The sequence below is a fragment of the Berghia stephanieae genome, chromosome 8 (assembly GCF_034508935.2).
Source record: "Berghia stephanieae isolate SIO BIC M18660-M18661 chromosome 8, UCSD_Bste_1.3, whole genome shotgun sequence".
In the NCBI taxonomy this organism is placed as follows: domain Eukaryota; kingdom Metazoa; phylum Mollusca; class Gastropoda; order Nudibranchia; family Aeolidiidae; genus Berghia; species Berghia stephanieae.
In genome coordinates, this window is record NC_088367.1 from 46753550 (window position 1) to 46777980 (window position 24431).

Genomic DNA, 24431 nt, shown 5'->3' on the forward strand with positions numbered 1-24431 from the left:
ACCCCCGATGTTCCTCGAGCCTCGAGGTAGTTTCACTTTATAATTGTTTTAGCTTTTGAACTGTGGATCTTTTGTCAAACGTTTTATTTTAATTTTTCAAATTTAGTAGCACTTTAAAGGTCTGCGTTAGGTATCGCTCTGCTGTACTGTAACTGTAAGAGCGTAAGAATAACATGGTAAAAGTACCGTAAAAGTATGCTGATGAAAATGATATTGACAATGAAAAATAAGAAGAACAATAGAACTTATAAACAAATCAATAAAGAAGCTTTAAAAAAAATGAAATTTAAAAGAAGTAAGAAAAAACTGCCTCAAGAAGTGAAAAAAATTGTCCCTGTTGTTGAGATGTGAAGTGGACATAATCGTGTCTGTTAAGAATTAGAAGAAATGAAAGATGCCACTTTTTATTTTAAATGTAGATTGCACATTAGCAGAACACTAAAAAAAAAAGTAAAGACAGAAAATCCAATGTGGCAACTTGGTTGCAAGTGAAAAAAGTAAAATTACTCCGCTCAGCATTGCTGCTGGTGTGATGTCTAGTGTTAGTTAGGTGTCACTATATTAGAGTGATATCTTGTTACTTCATATTTTCATTTTAAAACCTGTAGAACAACTTGATTGATTTGTAAATTCCTTATATGACCATTGTTTTAGTAATCACCACCATGAAAATCACCCATGTGATAAATTGGTAAGACTCATTCATTTTATACTGATTTTCCATCGACATTTTGTCCCTGCAGTTTTTCGCTGCCGAAAATTTTACACTTGACAGCAATTAATCGCAAATTCTATTTTAGTCGCAATTAGACTCAATTTTTTTAATAAATATGTATTATTTTTTCTTTTCTTGTTACTTTATATTTTCAGTACTTAATTGTCCCTCCCCCCTCCCACTATTGAGTGTAATATATAGTAATAGATTAGTTAGGTAAATGCACTGTTGACACCAGGACCAAATGTTTAAAGGACAACAGCCATTCCAACTCATATTTTATTACGATACATTCAAGGTGGCGCACTGAGATGGAGAGATGATGACCAGCTTGTGACAAAATTGACTGTTCCAGAATTTGTATTTTTTTTTATTAAAAAAAAATTTCTTGGAAGGGTTCTGGGCAGAGAGTTCACATTTTTCTATCCCTTATATTTGTTTTCCCTTTCCATTTTGCTCCTGTCTTTGTTATGGATTAAGATTGCTCATTTTTTTCCTGGTCCTTGCGGGGGTCTTTAGTTGGGAGGCAGACAGTCAAATACAGTACCTTTCTTCTTGAGATGATTTTTTATACTGTAAATCATCTCTCTGTTATGTACTGTTATAGTTATAAGTTTTGAATATTATTGCATTATGTAAATGTTTTAGCAGGATCCTTTGCTTGTGTCTCAGTGAGACTTTGAGGTAATGTCAAAATTGGTACATCTTTGAGGTGCTCGTGAAATCTACTGTTCCCTATTTATTGAATCAGTCACCATATCATCATCCTTTTTATAGTGTTGTAAGCGCTATTAAGTCCTGTAAGACAATATAAGCAGATCTAGGTGGTGGTATTTTTTTGGGTCTTTTTTTTTTTGTCTTTGGTTTTTTTTTTGGTTCCAGATAAGGAATTTTAAGATTTGATGGTTGTCCATAGACTTTTCAAAATAAAATTTGACTTTGACTATAGGTACGATGCAGTTATAAGTGCTTGATTTCTGAGGACTAATTATAAATGGTGACCACTCTATTGCGTTTTTGTATGCCATGAAAATGTTACAAAAGACAATGAAGCGACGTTTTTTGGGAATTCTGCAGTCATTCATTTAACCCTTGAATTTGATGAGCGCCTGTTGCATTTTAGTTCATTCAAGTATTTTAGAGTGACAAACACAACTCGTGCATTATGGGTTTATATGCAGATTTTTGTCTTTAAATTGTCAATAAAAAATAAAATGCTTTTTTTTTTGTTTTGTTAGCTGGCAGGTCTGAATTGAATGCTATTGCATACAATTTTGTACTTTTAATCTTTTTTCTTTTTACATTTAGCCATCCTCACTTTATCCGGAGAATCGCCTGCCCCTCGTGAATGAGACAGTGAAGGCTATGGCTAAAACAAAGGTGTCCACAACCCAACTTAGGCAATACATTCAATCAAGCCAAGGATAAAATGTATTGCCTAAAGATGTCGAAGATTTGCAGCGGAGATTGTTCAAGACTGATATTGATAGGACGGACGGTGAAACGGTACAGGAATTACTGAGAGAGATAGAGGAGGAAGGAGGTGTAACAAAGTTCAGTGTGAATGAGGATGGTGGTTTTGAGTATTTGTTTTAAGTAACGGGAAGAATGAGGCGTGATGTGAGTGTTTTTTGTGATGTGTTTGTTATGGATGCAACATACAAAGTAAATCGATATTTGTATCCACTTGTGAATGTTATGTGCATAGATGATGAGGGTCATGGCGGGCGAAAGACTGGAAATCCATGACCAACCTGAAACTGACATTGTACCAGTATGACGTGTGACAAATACACAGGAAGGACTGTATCGAATTGTATCTTCAGTGACAAACAGGATCAATAGCTTGTTTCAAGTTATGGTAGAACATCAGTTTCTGCAAAGAATCTCCCAGTTGGAACAGTTTTTGACTCTTGTCTCTGAAGATAAAGACTTTGACATTGTTGACATGACTGACTTAATACAGACAAATCCCCATTCTAACCCTCTTTCTGACTTTTCAGAGACACCAGACATTGTAAATGCACGTACTGACCAGAGACCACAGACATTATAAATACACACTCTGCCCAGACAGAGACCACAGACGTTATGGACACACAAACTGACCAGACAGAGAGACCACAGACGTTATGGACACACAGACTGACCAGACAGGGACTCCAGATAACAGAGACATGCGACCATAAAGATGCCCTTGACACGACAGAGACAGTTAGACTGTGAAATTTTTCAAATGTGACTCTACACAGGAAATTTCAGGCCGAAACTGTGTTATACAGGTCGGTACAGAATAAAACAAATATAACACAGGAGACCAAACACTGTGTTGTAGAATATCAAAATTTCAAAGGTGGTCGGTCAGTGACGAAATAAAAAGGGACATTATAAGTCGTAATATCACATCTCAATAAAAGAGTGTGATAGTGATAGTAAAAAGGTGCCCGTTAACAAATGAGTCGGTCAAGTCTCTATCCAGATTCAAAAGGATAGTGCAAAGTCCTGTATGTAAAACAAATTTGAGAAGCATGGTTGTTCTCAATACTTGTTGGGTCGTGATCGGTATAGAGTGAAGTAGTGTTCATGCATTTTGACATTTTCTTGATCTTTTAAAATAAAATATATATTTAATTTAATCAACAGACTTGTTTAATGATTTAAAGATATACTTTTGTGGGGACCTTTTGTAAAATCATTAGTCCGATTGTAGTTGTAAATTTCTTTATATTCTAATGTCATAAAATCAGTGACACCACTGAATCCCTACCAGCGCTTTTACTCACTGAGTCCCTACCACCAGCGCTTTTACTGAGTCCCTACCACCAGCGCTATTACTCACCCAGTCCCTCCACCTGGGCGGGGTTCCTGACCTCCCTTAGTGGGCAGGGGGGTTCATACTGTGTCTTCTATCCCCTTATATCTGTTTTCCAACATGCTTTCTGTCTTTGTCTTGGAATGAGATTACTTGGTTTTGTCCTGGTCCTGGCCGGATCCCCCGGCTGAGAGGGAAGCAGTCGAATGTATAGTTAGTTTTGGGAGATGATATTTTTTTCATTGTAAATCATCTCTCTGTTATGTACTATATTATGTTTTATTTACATATTATATTTGATTTGTTAACATTTGAGTGTATTCCTCTTAGTCGGGACCTGTGCTTGTGTCTGGATGAGACTTTTAGGTGATCTCAAACTAAGTACTTTGACGGTGTGCTCTTGGAATCTACATCTGTTTCCCATTTGAACAAATTCCCCTTTGTCTTACCTTTTCTTGGGTGCTTTAATTGAATTCTATAACTTTTTACTATCCCATTTCTTCCTTTTTACTGGCGCTGATATGACCTTAATGTGTTGCAAGCGCCGTAAAACCCTCAAAAACAAACAAACAGTCCCTACCACCAGCGCTTTTACTCATTGAGTCATAGAGCTTTTACTCACCGAGTCCCTACCACCAGTGCAATTACTCACCGAGTCCCTACCACCAGCGCTATAACTCACCGAGTCCCTACCACCAGCGCTTTTACTCACCGAGTCCCTACCACCAGCGCTTTTACTCGAGTCATAGAGCTTTTACTCACCGAGTCCCTACCACCAGCGCTATAACGCACCGAGTCCCTACCACCAGCACTTTTACTCTTCGAGTCCCTACCACCAGCGCTTTTACTCACTGAGTCATAGAGCTTTTACTCACTGAGTCCCTACCACCAGTGCTTTTACTCTTCGAGTCCTACCACCAGCGCTTTTACTCACTGACACTGTCCCTACCACCAGTGCTATTACTGAGTTATAGAGCTTTTACTCACTGAGTCCCTACCACCAGCGCTTCTACTCACTGAGTCATAGAGCTTTTACTCACTGAGTCCCTACCACCAGCGCTATAACTCACCGAGTCCCTACCACCAGCGCTTTTACACTTCGAGTCCCTACCACCAGCGCTTCTACTCACTGAGTCATAGAGCTTTTACTCACTGAGTCCCTACCACCAGCGCTTTTACTCAAGTCATAGAGCTTTTACTCACCGAGTCCCTACCACCAGCGCTATAACGCACCGAGTCCCTACCACCAGCGCTTTTACTCTCCGAGTCCCTACCACCAGCGCTTTTACTCACTGAGTCATAGAGCTTTTACTCACTGAGTCCCTACCACCAGTGCTTTTACTCTTCGAGTCCCTACCACCAGCGCTTTTACTCACTGACACTGTCCCTACCACCAGTGCTATTACTGAGTTATAGAGCTTTTACTCACTGAGTCCCTACCACCAGCGCTTCTACTCACTGAGTCATAGAGCTTTTACTCACTGAGTCCCTACCACCAGCGCTATAACTCACCGAGTCCCTACCACCAGCGCTTTTACTCTTCGAGTCCCTACCACCAGCGCTTTTACTCACTAAGTCATAGAGCTTTTACTCACCGAGTCCCTACCACCAGTGCTATTACCGAGTCATAGAGCTTTTACTCACTGAGTCCCTACCACCAGCGCTTCTACTCACTGAGTCATAGAGCTTTTACTCACTGAGTCCCTACGACCAGCGCTATTACTCACTGAGCCCCTACCACCAGCGCTTTTACTCACCGAGTCCCTACCACCAGCGCTATTACAGAGTCCTAGAGCTTTTACTCACTGAGCACCTACGACCAGCGTTATTACTCACCGAGTCCCTACCACCAGCGCTATTACTCAGCGAGTCATAGAGCTTTTACTCATCGAGTCCCTACGACCAGCGCTTTTACTCACTGAGTCCCTACCATCAGCGCTTTTACTCACCGAGTCCCTACCACCAGCGCTTTTACTCGTTGAATCCCTATCACCAGCACTTTTACTCGCCGAGTTCCTACCACATGGCTATTACTGAGTCCCTAACACCAGCGCTAATACTATTAGCCACCAAATCCCTACCACCAGGGGGACAATATAAGCTCAAATTAGACCCCAAAAATTCTTACAGTGATGCAGAAAAAAACAACGAACAGATCTCTTTCAAATTTACACAAAATGTTTCTTACAACAAGATGGATAGGTTTAGCAATTGTCTTGAAAATAAATTTTTCAGAATTTTTTTTCGATTTCTTAGTGAAAATTTGGTGTGACATGACAGGAAAAAAAATTGATTTAAAAATTCATAAAACTGCTAAATTTTTGTTTAGCCCAAAATCCATCCATCATGATGCAAAACACATCATAAGAAAAATTCTGACCAAATTTGAAGACAATCTGATGGGAAACAATCCAGATGTGAATGTTAGAAAATCAGAGAATGACGCACAATGAAATTTTGAGAAAATGAAAAATTTGTCTTTAATTTGATAATAAAGCCAATTATGCAGACAAAGGCCAACATTCATCAAGTATATAAACAATATGGAACAAGAAAACAGTAATATTTTATAAATTGATCAAATTCTAAACGATTCGCTAATAACCCATACCTCTAAGAAAAAAATTACGAAATAATTTAATATCTGCTGTTATTCACCAAAAAATTACTTTAGTGGTCAAATATGCTTTATAGTTCTAAAATTCTTTAATTATATCTCATGAACTAATAATGTAATGTATAATTTGATGTTAAACACCAAAAATAACTGAATTAAAAAAACAACTTTTTTAAGGGGCAACATAAGCTAAAATTAGACGTAAAACCCTAAAATTCTAACATAGATGCACCAAAAACTAGCATATAAATTTCTTTCAAATTTAAACACAATGTTTCATAAATAGCTATATCATGAAAACTCTTGGAATAATTTTTTTAGAATTTTTGATTTCAACTGAAAATTTAGCGCGGATCAACAGGAACAAATGAATTTTAAAATTTATAAAATTGCTAAATTTTAATTTACCCCCAAACACTTACATCATGATGTAAAACACATCATAGAAAAGATTCTGAATAAATTTGAAGATAATTTAAAGGAAAATGATTAAGGTAGGATTGCTAGAAAATCAGAAAAATGACATAAAACAGACATTTGAGAAAGCGCAAGCTTTTTCTATAATTTGACATAAAGTTAAAAGGCTGATTTTGCAGACAACTAAAAGAAATGATCCATCAAACTTTCAAAATATGACCGTAATAGGACAAGAAAACGAAAATTTTGTAGATTGATCTAAGTCTAAAAAAAATTATAATCGGTTCACTAACCCATACCCCATAGATAAAAAAAAATGCTGTAAAATTGATTTTTTTACGCCCAGAGATAAAATAATTTTGTGGTCGAATATGATGTCATACCTTATGAATTCATCATTATAATCACAAAACCTAATTATTTACTGTATACAATAGGTTATACAGATGATTTCTAGATAAATTAAATGATTTTTCAAAATATGATAGGGCAAGCTATCCTCATTTTTCATTTTTTTATTCTACTTGAGAGACAAGTCGTATAAAATTAGATATCTAGTCAAGTTGAACTGCAAAATCAATTCTATTTTAGACAATAAAACAGTTAAATAGTGCACTAGCTCTGAATAAAAAGCAATTTGCTTTCCCAAACCCTTGGAATAAAAATCTCTTTCGCCTCAATACAGAAAAAGTCAACACTACTTGTTTGCCACCACTTTTTTTGTAGTTCCACAAAGAGGGTTGATCCTGCTCTGGATGGAAAAATTGAAATAAAAAAGAGACACAGTTCATTAGCAATTTTTGGAAATGGCATTATTGTCATAAAATGCATTTGTCAAAGACATAGCAATTTTTTAAAAATGATCATTATTCACACCAACACACTTGAAATTTCATTGGTTTTACATCCATAGAACAAAACTCTTGGCAACAAACTATAGTCTGTCGTTAAGTTAATACATTCAGTAGTAATTCAATTCAAATGATGCTTTGCCATTTTCATTTAGAAAAATGAGCATTTATTTTATTGATCACCAATAAAAAATGTAAAGGCGCAATGGAGATTTGAAAACATTACTAACCATTGTCAAAAAGTGCATGCAGACACTCTGGTCTGCTGGCCCAGATGATGGTTTGCTGATTGATGAGTTTTGCCACAGGCAAAGGTTTGCCTCAACACACCTTGCCAGAATAGCCCTTGAGCCAGCATCTTTATGGATTGTCAGGACACCAGTAACGTCAACAGTGTTCTTTCATGTTAGCTGTCAATGAAAACAAAAAATTAAATTAAATTCACTACAGCGAAATAGGCACATACATGCTAATGCTAAAGTTTATAACAGCATCACTTCGCATGTTGAACGGGACATAACGTCTGTTAGGCAATATTACAATTTCTTCGGACAGAGACAACGCATTTAACGGCCAAGTACACATTTTACAACTGAGTCCGGTGAGAGAAAGTGAGCAAAATGCCTTTTCCAAGGGCTCAACTATGCGCAGAGCGAGGCTCGAGCCCAGGACCTTCCGGTCCAAAAGCGAGTGTCATACCACTACGACATAGCCGTACGTAATTTTAAAAAATATAATAAAAATAATCACACTAATATAATTATCTCACATTGTCATCATCATAGGCATTTCAAAACTACTAATAATACTACCACTACAGATATCTTATCATTATAAAATATTACTCTCCTCTCTCTCTCTCTCTCTCTCTCTCTCTCTCTCTCTCTCTCTCTCCCTCTCTCTCTCTCTCCCCCTCTCTCCCTCTCCCCCCCCCCCCATGAACATAACATACAAAACCCAATTTTCCGATAATAAAAAAACAGCCCCCCCCCCCCCCCCCAAAAAAAAAGTTTTGAAAAAGTATGGACGATGCATGCTGTGTCGGCCATAATAAAGATAATAACAATAACTGAATGAAAAGTATTTTTTAAAGGACCCTGAGCCTGGAATGTCGTGAGTACTCGAAACCTCTTGATCATGATCTTGACAAAATTAGCAACCTTTTGACTGGTGATCGAACATTGAAACACCTGGTTTTAATCGTCTGACATGGAAGGCTGATTTAAATTATTGGGGATGGGGGGGGGGGGGAATTAGTATTTTAATTTTTTAAAGCCCTGTTATTGTTATTTTTCACAAAATAAAGTAATAAAGTTAAGTAATTCGCGGTAGCGACAAATGTGTCGTCAGCTGATGCACAATCAACAAACACAACCCCAAAGCATGTTTAGTTATAAAAATAAGAAATGAATTAAAATGTGCATTTCGTATGCTTACCTTGTAAACTGAGTATTCTGTGACTTGAAAAGAGTGAAGAATTACCAAAGTCCGTCAAAATCAACTTGTAATAATAGTAATAATTAATAATGTGATTGTGATGAGATGAAGTGTTCACTTTTTGACTTCCAGATAATTCATTGTATATTGCAGTTCTATCCGTATAAAATGTTATATTTTTAGTAATTACGCAAATTCTATTTTTAGTAAGAGTACAAATAAGCTCTGGCGTTATTTGCAGTGGTAGTACAAATAAGCGTAGCCATTATTATTTGTCATTAGAGCCATCTTTCACAATGCTACAGGCATACAATGCTCTAAACACTTTGAAAGGCTGAGTGAGAATGAAAAAAAAGTAGGGAGTTTATTTTAAGTGAGAGTTTATCTAATCACAGTTTATCTTAAGTGGACAGCAGTGTGTTTGTGTGTGTGTATATATATATATATATATATATATATATTATAATATATATATATATATATATATATATATATATATATATATATATATATATATATATATATACATATATATATATTGAATCATGTTTGACTTCAACAAACAACAACAAACCAAACTCATGTAACACACAGTCCTGACGATGGCTAAAAGGCCTGAAACATCGATGTAGACTGACTCCAACATTGTGGTAAATATTAAAATAATTATTCGCTCCATTGCTACATGTCGAGCACTATCTGTACCATATTTGTATCAAACATGATTCAATATATATATATATATATATATATATATATATATATATATATATATATATATATATATATATATATATATATATATATATATATATATATATATATATATTGGGGAAAGCGGACAGCACAAAAGTAGAGGGCTTGTTCAGCACCAGTAAAAAGGAAGAAAATGGAATAGTCAAAAAATTTATAGATTTACAATTGAAAGCACAAGAAAAAGTGAGGCAAAGGGAGATTAGTTTAAATAGGGAACAGGTGTAGATTCCAAGAGCACATTATCGGTGTCCTAGTTTGAGATTACTTAAAATCTCATCCTGATTTAAACACAGGTCCTGACAAAGAGGTACACACAACTGTTTACCATAGCTGCCAACCAGTACGATAAAATCGTACTTAGTACGATTTGGCCAATCCAGAAAAATCAAAAAAAAATCTGATAAAAATTATCTTGGGAGAAAATATTTTGTCAAGAAATTCAAGGTGCTACTTCTGGTGGAAGAGGGTGAAAGTTTCAATGAAGCCATTGACTCACTGGAGTCTGAATTCAATGCTTATGCTGTAGAGGACTTTCCTTCAGACTTCCTGGTGCAGTACTCAGATGAGCAGTGGTTTACAATGGCAAAGATTGTAGACTCTTTTGGGAAAAAGAAGTTTAAAAAGCTGTCATATTTCATGCTTGGCCTTCTCACAATCCCACACAGCAATTGTGAGTGTGAGAGAATTTTCAGTCAAGTTAGGAAAAATAAGACTGACTTCAGGGTCACCCTGAGCACAGACATGCTTTCAGGACTTCTCATTGTCAAGTCTAATAGCCCTCCATGCTATGACAGCGAGTTCAGCTCAGAGTTCCTGAAGAGGGCAAAGACAGCCACAAAGGAGGCTGTTAAGCCCAAGCCTCTGTAATCTGCTTCTGTCACCACCTCCCCATCACTTATGCCTACCCAGTATGATGATAAAGGTAAGCTTCTCTTAGTATTACAGTTCTGACCATTCTAGTACTTAAGTACATTAATAAATATGCCATTTTAAGACATGAATTGGGCGTCTGCACCGCACCGCGTATAATAATAATAATTTTTGCATTTTGAAAAGTTGGCAGCTATGTGTTTACAAATCATACATGTAAAACAACAATAATACAGTGCATAACAGAGAGATGATTTAGAAAGCAAAAAATATCATCTCCCAAAACTCTAAATATACATCTAACTGTTTCTCTCCCAGCCAGAGCCAGGTATAAAACCAAGTAATCTCATTCCAAGACAAAGACAGAAAGCAAGTCGGAAAATAGATATAGAGGGGATAGAAGACACAGTACTGAATCCCTGCCCACTATGGGAGGAAGAGAGGACAGCACAGAAGTAGAGGGCTAGTGTTAATCGAATTAAGGATTAGGAAGTGCAATTGTGCAACTTCTATGTCATAATGTATTATTTGTACACATACTTGTTCCGAATGTAGTTGGTATCTGTTGTGTATTCTAGTAAATTATGAAATTAAATCACAGAAAAAAAAAAAAATCATTACAAATCTGAAGGCTGTATAATTATTGACAATTTGTTTATTCACACCAGAATTTATCTTGTTATAAATCATAACATTGAATTATTACACCATTAGGTACATTGCGAGGAGCTGGTTGTAAATTTGTGACCCACTGACTCCAATCAGTATTAAATCGGGATGAACCAGATGCCAAAACAAAACAAAAAAGCAATTTCAAGTAGTAAAAATTATCAGAATATGTTGAATTTTAGCATTTTCCTCTTTAACTCTTTCAGGCGCCATTGGCCACACTATGTGGTCAGAGCAGAATCTGTTCTTCTGGCCAATGGTCGCACAGTGCGGCCGGTCTTGAAAGTCAAAAACTATAATGTAATCCAATCTTACTTTCTACAAAAGTATTATAAATTGAACCAATGGTATCATTTCTTTCATCAGAACATCAATTGGCCCTAGGGGGATATTTTAATTGAGATTTTGCGCCGAATTCGAATGTCGCTTTGCCTTAGTTTGTCATTCTCATGCTGCCTCGATCAGATTCAGATGTCAGCCATTTTGTAACGGAAATGCGAATATAGCCTCAGCGCTGAAAGAGTTAAGACACTATGATTATTCCTCTCAATAAATCATTATTTTGATGAAAGAAAGTCATAATTTTTACCATAAAAAACACATTTTCCCAATCACCCTGACATGATACCATTTTGAGACGATGGGTCACATTTGCAACTGATTCAGGGATCCAGCTTGTTGGGAGCTTGTATTTGTACAAACAATTCAATAATATTTGCAACAAGATTCACATTTGGAACTGATTCAGGAATCCAGTCTTGTTGGGGGGGGGGGGCTTTTACATGTACAAACAATATATTCCCAGCAAGAGATTAGGCAGAGAATTTGTTTGTTTCAGTTTCGGTAATGTAAACTTATGTTTTTATAGTTGTTAAAAAACTATCCATAACTGGTCAATAAACAAGTCACAAAATCGATTCTCAAAAGTAAAATAAGATCATCATAAGGGAATAGCACTTCACCAAATAAAAAAAGCAACGAAATGGAAAATAAATTGGCGTATTTTCACCTCATCCATTCATTTTAATGTTGATTTTGATTGAGAAGAGGCTATAATTATATAAATATTCATCTTTATTATTCTTGATTGTTTTACCATTCAGAGTATCAATTTCAAGAAGTTCACAGCCCTAATTCAACAGTTGATTTCAATTTCATAATTTGAATTAGAAAATTCTTCTTTTTGTAATCTCATAACTGATCAGAGAAATTGATAATAAATAAATGACTTCCCAGTTGCAAACGCTCTGAGAGTTAGAGAATAAAATATATTTGACCAATACCCTGAAAGAATGGACAATCATAAAATTTTTAATTAACAGGAGGATGATTTAGCCCTTACAGAAATGATATTGATATTAACTTCATTTTGATGTATCATTTTTAGAAACTTGAGACGTCAAGATGAACTGTGGTCTTAGTCCAATTATAATCAATTTTAAAAGATCTCAAAAAATGAGAAATGGCCAACTCTTATTCTACCGTCTTACGGTAAAAGGACGTAAGTGCAAACGTAAACAAAAATGAGCTATTTATTTATAGTATGGAAATCCATATTCCCCTCCACACAATACTATTACTTTCTGGATCATGTAGTGATATTATATGATTATTTTAATTATCTCTTTGTATTTATTAAGCCAGTTATTTTTATCATACCCAATAACACAACGAGCTTGCGAGTTTATTCCACCTCTCCAAGTAAGATTATTAGATATTTTGTGACAAAATGGTATGGTATTAGTATTTCGATTCACCATAATTTGTGTCTTTCTCTATCTGCTTGAAAGACAATTTGACCCCAAAAACAAAACCGTTGGATTTGTATTCATGCGCACTAAAAGACTATTTAAATTTTTATTCAATGCGTTAAAGCATTATTCAACGATTACATATTTACTAAGAAATGATAGGGTTTTCCAATGAGAGGAGTGGAATGATGTTCAATAAAACACTCAGAAATACAAAATTTTGAAATTAAAACATAAAATAAATCCTTAAAATGTTGAACACATTTCCGACCATGGATAAAAACTAACCCTGTGGCACTTATGTCCTTTTATCATAAGACGGCAGTGTTGTGAATTCTGAATAGACCAATTCTTGAAATGTATTACCGTATATATAATACATCAAAGTGAAAAAAAGACAAACTTACTTTACAAAATATAAAAGTAGAAAAAACCCATAAAACTAAAACATATTATGTCATTAGGTAATACATGTCATGTATTTTAAAAGTTAGAATTTTTACAGATTTACAATTGATGCATTCCTTATTGAGCTAAGGGCACTGATTGCTTAATAACATTTTATCCTGACATCAAATATTTTTAGCAAATCAAATATGGAAACAAACTTTTGAAGGCTTCCATAAATTGCGGGAAAGCAAAAAATTTTAAAAAGGAAAAAGAAACTTAGTACGCAGATAAAATCAGCCATATGATTGCGAAATACGATATACATATCAATAAAGATATCAAAGAATCTGTCTTTTAATATCTCAACACCAAATGACACTGGAACCCGAGAGACGGGACTGGCCACTTATACTTATTCATTCGTGAGCTGTGAAATGACTTCGATATATTCAAAAGTCATAACATTTGCTCTATGACTGTACCTATCAATTAAAAATATCTAATTTATGAATAAAATTACTTTACATAACTACTGGCCTGATTATGGAATCACAATTCGTTTGGATCCAAATGAGTGGCTAAATTATGACTATGAATGAAGATCTTGGAATTACTGTATTAACTCTTACCATAGATCAAAGTTTTACGAGTCAAATCAACCACTGTGTCACATTGACCAACCAAACTGTTTCATTTTTATTCGGAGCATATGTTTTTCAAGCAATTCTGCTTACTTACTTAATCATTTTTTTTTTTTTTGTGGATAATTAAATTAGGGCAAATCAGTCTGTGTCATTCACATGGACAACATGGGTGATTCCTGTTGACATCAGACATCCTGTTTCATGAATTATCTATATTCCTTCGTGGAATTCCTAGGCGACGATATGATGTCGTGGCGGAAGGGTGTAATTATTTTTTATTTAGTCTGTTTTACTACATGCCCCTGGAATTTTACATTTAGCCTATTTGAATTTGACCAATTGTGAATCAATGAGAGGTTTTTATACTGTATACTTAAAGGAATGAAACATTGATGAAAAGAGCAAGGCATTTTACAACAGAGTTTAATTTATAAAATAGATAAATTTTAAGGATCATAAAAATAAAAAGAGTTAAATATAAAAATATGAAGAGTAGAATTAAGATTTGCAATTTTATCATTAAGATCCACGACTCTTTTGCTTTTAAAATATTGCATATATATTTATTGTTTACAAAATCTCAAAATATCTTTTGCACCTTACCATTAAAAAAAAACAAGATGATTAAGTTTAGAAGTTTAACTTTTTAAAATGATAAATGATAATAAGATGTATTACTGGATTTAAACAACACATGCTAAAGTTTATAACAGACCCGCTATTTATACATATGAAATTGGTAAACATATAATATATGCTATATTATAGCATATACATATTTTTTGAAAACCAAATTTGAAGAAAATTCATTACCTGTTTACCTGTTGACTACGTTCCATAAAGAAATATGTAAAAATAAAATTTCAAAAAAATAAAAAATAACCTCATCATTGGATCTGTTTCTGAATAAAAGTACAATCAATCCATACTGGTAACCAATTAAAATTAAAATTGAGAATGACAGCATTTTCACACTTTTTCAGTCTGTAAAAGTCTGTTGACCCATGAACACTGTGTTATATCGCGTCATATCATGTAAAGGAAAATGTTAGGTGTAGAATAATGATACTACTGACACTGATATGATGAAAAGAGGTTTTATTTATGATATTATTTTTATTTATTATAGATTTATTTGATAAAAATAAGAATGTCGTTTTCACTGACCAAAACAATGAGAGTGATAGAGGTTTTATTTTTATTTATGATTCAAAATTATCGGAAAAATAAGATTATGGTCCTTAAAGTTGAAGGTCAAAATAATGAGTGAATGACAAAAATATATGGGGACATTTTTTTTTGTAAATACACACCAATAAAAAAGTGCTGAATAAAGAAAGTTAAGTGAAGATCATCAAATAGTAATTGATTAATTTATATTTATACTGATTTTCAGTTTCAGAGGGGAATAGGCAAAGGAGAGTCTTGAAAGGAATGGCAAGAGAAGATATTTATATGAAATAGTGTTAACGATAATACGGTTGGAAGTAGAATAATATTTATTTTTTTTTGTTTGTTTGTTTGTTGCTTTAGGTCTCTTCCAACACAAATGAGGTTATATGAGAGACCGCTGAAACAAAAAAAACAAGCAATCTAACAAAAATAGTACAAATGTAAATCAAAATCATAACCTAAAGATATCATAAGCTAAATTATAAATAACCAAGAACAAACAGCAGAAGATTTACAGAAAAAAAAAAATATCCCCTGTCAAAATACAATCACAAACCAAAGAAGCAGGATAGGCTAGTAAAGAGAAGAAGAAACGACATCACTATCGGATCGTACACCCATGCGAACATCATAGATATATGATTCAAGGGTGATGCTCCCATCCAACCACCCGCGTAGAATAATATCAATACGTATTTAAAGGACCTTTGAGTTCGTCAATATCATATTATATCTCACCCCCCTCCCGACCCTTTATTTCCCCTCATCTTTTACAAACTTCAAATTTATCAATGTATCAATCGTACCTTTCGAAAAATGTTAGAATTCTGATACATATTTAAATGAAGAGAATTTCTTGTTTTGTTTTGTTTTCAAGGGTTTTACGGCGCTTGCAACACATTTAGGTTATATCAGCGTCATGAGAGAATTTCTTATATCCAAATGAATCTGTAATAATTCAAATGTAATACATTCCTTTTTTAAAAAACATCAAAATAATTTTAGGTATCTTTTCCTTTTTTTTTTAATTGAAAAAAACAAACAAAAATTTGTTAAAAAATAGAAAATGTATTTTCCTTATTTATACTACATTAACGAATATTATGGAGAATTTATAAGAATACAGCTGTTTGGAGAAAGGAAATTCGATTTTTAAATGTGTATTTGGAGAAGGAAAAAAAAAATTGTTGGATTGAGCAAAGATAATTTATTTACTGTTTGTAAAAAAAAGAAATTGTTTTTATTCGTTTAATAAACAGAAAAAAAGATTTCCTTGTTGAAATTGTAGAAAGAAAACATCTTTATTTTCATAGTTAAATTTGATTACAATGTTACTTCTATTAACTTCCTTCACAGCACAATTCACTCTTTAAAATAAGAAAAAAAAAGGCAAAACTGCATTTGATGAGAAGACTCATTAACAATATAAACTATGAACCATGCCCATCAACTTCAATGGAATTTAAATTTCCAATGAATGCAAGTGATTTAAAAATCCAGGCAAAGGCAGTCGTAAATCTTATAACATTTTTATCATGAGCAATACGTCTTTTTCAGCATTTAACTAACTTTCTTTCACACTCAAACATGTCATGCTTCATTCCTTGCATACTACTATCAGTTTTAGTTTCAAAGTACGAAAAATGGCAACAACAAAAGCAGTGATGAAAGAAACTGGCTTCATTGTAAAACAGCAATATATATGAATTATGGAGCGATTTAAAAATGATTGAAATATACAAAAAAATCATTTGTTCAATTTGTTCATTTCACAGCAAAGGGCACAGTCTAAGTCTAGTAACTCATGAAATTAAATGAAACCTTTTCACTTGTCGAAAACATCATGACACACGACCAATCAGAAACTTTCACCTACTACTAGTTCCATCCACGACTGGCACACCTATCTTTTCATACAGATCACCACCGGCAGCAAACTATAAAACCAATCACACCAGATGCGCTGTCATAAAACATATCATCAAAAGTTAACAGTAGACAACACATATAGATTGTTCTATACTCTTTATTATGACACTGAACTTGAAAGCACAGTGTGCTTGTTTAATTCAAGAAATGAATTTTTTTTTTTTTTTAAATGTTTGCCTTTTTTCGTGGCAATGGAAAGTGTTAATTACACCTCAATCAACCACTGATTTTTACTCAATCCTGGCAGTTCAAGGGGGGAAACCCGACTTTTGGCAGTCCAGGATGGCAAAGATTTTTTAAAACGTGTAAAAGCAGCAGTTTAGTAGTAGAGTAAATGTTTTCAGTTATCTTCAACCCGAAAGTGAATAATAAGTTATCCAGCAGCTAATCAAATCCCTGTATTCTGGGGAAGTTGCTAAGTTCAGAAGTCATGGATTCAACCTTAACAAAAGTTAGTCAACGTTTAGCCATAATAATAATAATAATAATAATAATAATAATAATAATAATAATAATATGAATAATAAAGAATAAGGAAATGAAACGAAATAAATAAATAAAATTAAGAACATTTAGAAACATGTGTGATTATACTGGTAAAAAAGAGGAATAGACACTCTTGAACCCAATATAAGCATGACTGAAATTTCCATTTTTGTTTCAACAGTTTCCATTGTAGTTGAGAAATAAATAACACCTACTACCGATATTTAGTGAAAAAAGTTAGGGTAAACATGCTTAGACAAATTCTTTACCATAAAATGATAGGTTAATTGATTCGTATACTAACAATTACAATATTGTTACCTGATTATATTCTTTTTAAAAACCAGATATTATTACAGCCATTGATTTATATTGATTGATAGATTTGGGCTCATAGCGATAATCTTTTGATCTTGGCTTACGTTTTTTCTTTAACCCTAAAAATTTTAAAATAAAAATCATGTTGAATAAATTCTGTCCAGTGATTTCATTTAAGCATTGTTTGTCATCGTTCATCATTCTACCCATTTACATCAACATCACACTTTCAGACTTTTGAAGTTTTACACAGACATGTGCTGTTTACATTTAAAATTGAAGTACAGCTGGCAGTTTTGGGTAAAAGTCAATGCGGCTATGTCAACAGAAAATGTTGAGTTGTTTTCTAAATTGCAATTAATCTGTTTTTTTTACATATTGTGTAAAATTAAGATAATTGTTGTTAATAGCATTTTTATCCATCCAACCGTGTTTACTGAGATGTGGAGCTCCAGACTGATCAACAGCTATCTTTAAAAAAATATTTCAAAATAATTTTTCAATGCTTCATATTGACATTTTTATAAACTTGATAATCAAGACCATTTCATGACTATAGTGTAAGATGCCATGATATGATAGCAATTTTCTGTTCCACGGATGATACTGATACTTCACCAAAAGATCTCAATTTAATTAATACCTTTTTATGTAACCATTCTGGCAAGCAATGCAATCTGTACTCATGTCATAGCCTGACAAATAGGCACATATACCTGTACACTGTCGTAATCTAACAATATACATTTTTATTTTTCAATTTGGCCAAAAAATGTCTACAACTATCAATTAGTTAAGATGGTTCCCAACTTGTAAAAGAGTATCAGACCTGACACTTCAAACAATTTTAAGATTTGAGACTTTTTTGCCAAATTAAATTAATCCATATTTGTAGTAGAAGTTTTCATGCCAAATTTTAACAAAATGTGAATTGTCAGAATATGGCAGATAACTCCAAATTAAATGAAAACAGCAAACATCGTGACTTTACAAATATATCCTGTATATCCTTGATCCTTGAACATGCTGAGTCTATTTCTCTTTCTTGTGTTCATTCTTAGCCTCGTTAGCATTTCCATTCTGGACTGAATGTCCATTGGCTGCATTACCATTGGACATGGCGGCTTTGCCTCCCTGTAAAAGAAGGGACATTTTTTTAATGAATATTTTTAAAAAGCACATATTTCAACTTATTACACACATCTAATGAAATATCAAGTCAATAATAGAAAATTAAGAAATGTTCCATGATTCAAAAGCAAATGTTAAGTGTCCTTTCAACACATTCAATATTTAAAAGGGAGGAATTTTCATTCCATGCATCATATCCAAAGAGCTTTGCCAAATTAAAAAGAAATCCTTGAATCTGGCATTCAAATCGACACCTTTCACTTCCATAATACAGTTGCGTCGCTCTAATCCGGAACTCCACAATACAGTTGTCACCATTAACCCAACAGGAAAGCCTGGGGATGGATTTTTTTCTTTATTTGTGCACTTTAGGGACTGATTCCACTATCCGGATGTCTCAGTAATCCGGACAAAATGCTGGGAATGGAGGTGTACGGATTGGAGAGACATGACTGTATACTGATAAGATGATCAATGTTAACCCATATAAAAATATCTCTTGACTAAATGCTTATTGATAATTTATATATATATATATATATATATATATATATATATATATATATATATATATATATATATATATATATATATATATATATATATATAAATAATAATAATATATAATAAAAATAAATTCCCTTCAATCATCCCTAAGGGGAAGTATTTCTTTATGGTTCCTTCCAAGGAAAGGCTGGAATAGCATAATCCAAACCTAATAACACTTGTATACAAAGCAAAGACCACACTGCTCAGCCATGTTGCCCTCATAATAAAACTTGAGCTTTTATGTAATACCCAATATCCACTAAACGTGCTCAAGATGCTTTACTGTGGTCCCTAGCCAACAGCAACACTTAACATGTAGGAGGAGATATAACGCCTGTTAGGCGATATTACAATTATTTTCCCCTGACAGAGATAATGCTGTTTTACACCTGAGTACAGTGATAGAATGTGAGTAAAGAGCCTTTTCCAAGGACTCAACTATGCATAGCTTAGAGTGGGACTCAAACCGAAGGCAAGTGTCACTCCATAAGACCACATAGCCGCAAATGATAACAGAGGATATGCCACTGTTGTTGTTTTTTTCAATAGAGCAATATCATATCCACTAAATGTGCTCAAAGCTGGCCAACAGCAACACTTAACATGTAGGATGGGACAGTATGCCTGTTAGGCAATATTACAATTTTTTCGGACAAAGGCAACACTGTTAACGGTCAGGTACTCATTTTACACCAAAGTTTGGTGGGAGAATTTGAGTCTAGAGCCTTTTCCAAGGACTCAACTATGCACTGAGCAAGGCTCGAACCCAGGACCTTCTGATCCAAAAGCGAGTGTCATACCACAAGACCACATAGCCACACATTTATTTATTAATTTAATATAATATTAATAAATGAGTAGTGGAGAGACAGGACCAGCAAATGGGGTAACTTTGCCATTTCAGTTTTGATCCATTAAAGTATATATAGTTTCGTGGAATATATTTCTTTTGACAAGATATAGATTTTCATTGAGGAAAATAACTGCTGCAAGGTTACGAATAAGAATGTTAAGGAGATAGATAAATAAATAAACAGATGGATAGATAGAGAAAGAGGATGTGAGAGTGAGAAAGAGAGACAGAGACAAAAAGAGGGGGGAACAAAGTGGAAATTTAAGTCCATATTACATATTGTTATTCCGTTGGTGCACGATAGTAAGTAACATAAATTCCTGCAATAATGTACAGTATCTATGATAGAAAAAAACAAACAAAGAATCATGATTTTTTTTTTTTAAACAATGCCATACCCACAATTTTACAAGGCAAAAGCTTTACCAAATATGTAGGACGAGACTTGGCACCTGTAGTTAGGCACTATCACAATTATTTCTGATAGAAGCAATGCTGTTTCCAGTCAGGTACTTATTTTGCACCTGAGCACTGTGAGAGAATGTGAGTTTTGCACCCTATTAAAAGAACTCAACTTTGCACTGCCTGAAGCAGGACTCAAACGTGGGACTTACAGGTCAGTAGCTGAGTGTCATACCACAAGACCACAAAGCTTCATGATGAAACTTAATTCTTACTTATCAACATCTCAAAAAAAAAAAAAAAGATTTTCATTAAAAAAGTAAGAGCATTTCTTTAAAAAGATAAGAAGTAGAAGTGAAAGAGTCTGAACTGTTCTTTGTGATCCATTCAGCAGCTTGGCATTACAAATTTCACTGACCTCAACTCTTCTTAATTCATTAAATGCTATTGGGGAAATACTTTTGGTTAACTTAAATTGAAAACAATATCAAGGGGCTGCAGGGTGATTTTGTTTCAGTCCATGGATAAGCCGAGCTATTTACACAACCCGACTAATGGATAATTATGGAAACACTGTGTTCAATCATTGTGATAGTCGTTTGCTTCTCTCGTGTAATCATTTCTCAGCATATGACAAATTAATAGCATTGATAACAAGCGATTTTCTTTACGAATTGTCATTGTTATGCTTCAAATGCTTGATATTTACTTAAAATCATCTCAATAACAACGGTGCAAAACAGTGTAGTCACTTTAAACGTAGCATTTGACTTTAACCTCTAAATACAAGAGAAAGTATGAAGTTTTGCATGCTGCTACATAAAGTTTACCTTAAATTTTAGGTATCTTTTGATGCGTTACTTGACACAAAATTATGACTTATGAGCCAACATGATCACAGGAATATCAAATTCCAAAAATGTCTTTGTTAGAACAGGAAATTTTGCGACAAATATTTTGAAAATAATAATAAACTGCTGTGAAATTATCTTACCTTAGCCCTCCTGGACTTGATGTAGGCATGAAAGTAGAAATTGAGAAAGAAAAGAAGGATGGAGAAAGCATAGCAAATCAGCGCCAGTTGCATCCATATTGGGAAATTACATCCTACGAGAAGGGACTGTGCTGAGTGGACCATGCCAGCCACAAACTGAATCTGAGTCGCCAAACAGGTGTGGAATTTTTGATGAGGGAACAAGAATCATGTCCAGAAAGAATAACGTGATGTGCCCCATTGCAACATTTCCCATCAGAATCATCGATATGTCCGAGACGATGAAGAAACAATCCATTGCATCAAATCAAATCCAGTAATTAGCCAAGCGGATGACCAGATTGTCCAATATGTTGTTTTTTAAAAATCGTTTGAAATTTCATTGCATCAGGATGAATAATTTTACAATGTAAAATGATAGAAGTCCCAGAGCAGTCGAGATAGTCGGAGATGATGCCAGTGTTTCATTTTCCACATTATTCGGTTAGTCCACGGAGCAGTAGAATGCGGGATTTTGGAGAAAAAAAGATTGGACAAAAAAAAAAAAAAAAAAAAAGACATGGGGAGAGGAGAAAAAACGAAAACATTTGAAATGACATATATGAAAAATAAAAAAATAGGATTAAAAACTTAATTTAACATTACCTTCCTGGCTGATGACCTGGGCTTTCGGATATATGCTTGCACATAAAAGTTGATAAAGAGAGCAATGATGGTGACGCCGTAAACCATCCCCACATAGGCCATCCACATTGGGTAATCACACTCCACGTAAATGTGTTGGAAAGCATAGACCATACCCACAAAGAATTGAAGCTATTGGGGGGGGCACGAGGAGGGAGAAGAGAAAGATAGAGGGGCACAAGGGTTGATGATCGTGGGCAACAAATGAATCCTCGGGTGGGTACATTCCTAGAATAGCACATTTTCTAAACTCAGCTACTAGTATACTCAGTCTGAGTTGGTTTGTACATTGGAAGAAGGAGAAGAAACTGGCTCCATTTTGTTTCATTCATAACAATAATAATAATTTAAAAAAAAAAAATGACAGTAAAACGCCAAACTTCAGCCACTCAATATATTTTCAAAAGATGGGCACACAGCAAGTAGCAAGTATGAGTATTTTCTTTTAGGCTTAAAAAAAAATCAATTTTTTAATGTGAGAAATGGGTAAGCTTATTGAAAACGTTTTGGTTAAAAGGCGTGAGTTAATCTTTTTATACTTAATTTTAGTGATAGAGTCAATGTTTGTTACAGAAATTGATTATTAATGGTGAAAATAGGTTATTCAGCAAGGCACACAACACAGACCACAAAAAAAAAGGGACAACACAACTAAACCAGAGATTCCAACCTCAATACGAGAAAACATCTAAGATTGCTTGTAAAAAAAAAGAAAGATTTTTGGAGAGAAAAAAAGTGTATAGTTAAGAAATATAAACTTGTAGACAGCACTCTCATTAGATAAGATTGGAAATAATCAAGAGTTTAAGTTTAATTTGATAGGAATTTTAAATGCTTAATTTTTAAAATTTTGAAAGTAAACAGATGTGGTACTAAACAAACTACGCATTTAACCGTAAAAGGGCAATACACACATAGAAATTATGCACTGTTAATCAAAAGGATTTTCCTGCAATGAATAATCAAAGGAAAATTTTGGTTCAAGAAAAGTGAAAATTTATTGAAATTTGACTAAATATTGAGTGCTGTTTACTACAAAATTTAAAAAAAGGGGAAAAAGTTGGAAAATTTGGAGTAAGATCTACTCAGAAAAATGACTTACAATATTAATAAATAGAAAATCCTGTGTTAAGGAAAACAAAACAGTTCTTTTTAATGAGATTTTATTGAATCATTCCTGTTAGTACTCTTAGCAGGCAAATAACTAATCTTTTGTCAAGATTTGAATGGTGCGCAGAAAAATCTTGATCTATTTTTCGAAAACAATATTGAAAAATCTAAGCCAGGCCATCCATGTGTCAACATAAACTTTTCCAAGGTTGCAATAAATATAGGAATATATATTCTACATACAAGATCAAAAACTTTCTAAGTAAGCCAAGAACTGAATTTAGCCAGACACAAGAATGCACGAACATGCATAAAACAACAAATTACAACACAAAATAGCAAGCTGATTACAACTGCCAACTAATGAATGAATAACTTCAATGAAACACAAAAAGGGAAATAAGAAGGGAGGGCCGAAATGAAAACAAAAATAATTGATGAAATTTAGGGGGAAAAAAAGGAGTCAAATGTTTGAGTATGTAGTGTAAATAATGGGTCAAATTGAGAACTCCAACGAGAAAAAGAGAGAGATATAGAGTGAAGACTATTGAAAATAATCCAAAGAGACGTGGATGCCTTAAACAAAAGAAAATTCCCTCCTCAAATTTTGAACTTATTCTACTCTTTGCCATATATAAGCATCACTTTGCAAGCATAATCCTTTTTATCCCAAATCATCAACCTGAAAAGGAATAAAATGCTTCTCCATGTATCAATAATATTAAGAAAATATAGATTGTATAATAATTGCAATATAAAAGGCATTTGTGCGAATATAACTTTTAAAATTAGAAACTGAATTACAGTGAACAACAAACAAAAAAAAAAATATATAAAAAATTAATTAATCAATGAAATTGAAGGAATAAAAAA

General features: G+C 33.8%; 1 protein-coding gene and 2 long non-coding RNA genes across 11 annotated transcripts in view; 1 reads left to right on the forward strand and 2 right to left on the reverse strand.

Annotated features, from left to right (window-relative positions):
* Positions 1–538: 538 nt before the first annotated feature.
* Positions 539–3351, forward strand: LOC144978779 (uncharacterized). Its single transcript, XR_013646592.1, has 2 exons — positions 539–691; positions 2024–3351. It is a non-coding gene; the product is annotated as an uncharacterized LOC144978779 (long non-coding RNA).
* A 2493-nt stretch (positions 3352–5844) lies between these two features.
* On the reverse strand, positions 5845–9107 carry LOC144978780 (uncharacterized). Its single transcript, XR_013646593.1, has 3 exons — positions 8850–9107; positions 7643–7822; positions 5845–7312 (listed from the first exon to the last, which is right to left on the reverse strand). It is a non-coding gene; the product is annotated as an uncharacterized LOC144978780 (long non-coding RNA).
* Positions 9108–15115: 6008 nt separating this feature from the next.
* The window catches only part of LOC144978782 (very long chain fatty acid elongase 4-like), a 45635-nt gene continuing 36319 nt past the window's right edge, over positions 15116–24431 (reverse strand). For 5 of the 9 annotated variants that reach the window (XM_078925268.1, XM_078925269.1, XM_078925270.1 and 2 more), the window contains exons 7-8: positions 21765–21926; positions 18724–18969 (exon numbers count right to left, since the gene is read on the reverse strand). In XM_078925268.1, coding sequence (XP_078781394.1) covers positions 18868–18969; positions 21765–21926 — 264 coding nt within the window. In that variant the 3' untranslated portion in view covers positions 18724–18867. Of the gene's footprint in view, positions 18970–21764; positions 21927–22409; positions 22581–24431 lie in introns of all 9 variants that reach the window. The other 4 variants (XM_078925265.1, XM_078925267.1, XM_078925263.1 and 1 more) reach the window with 2 other exon arrangements.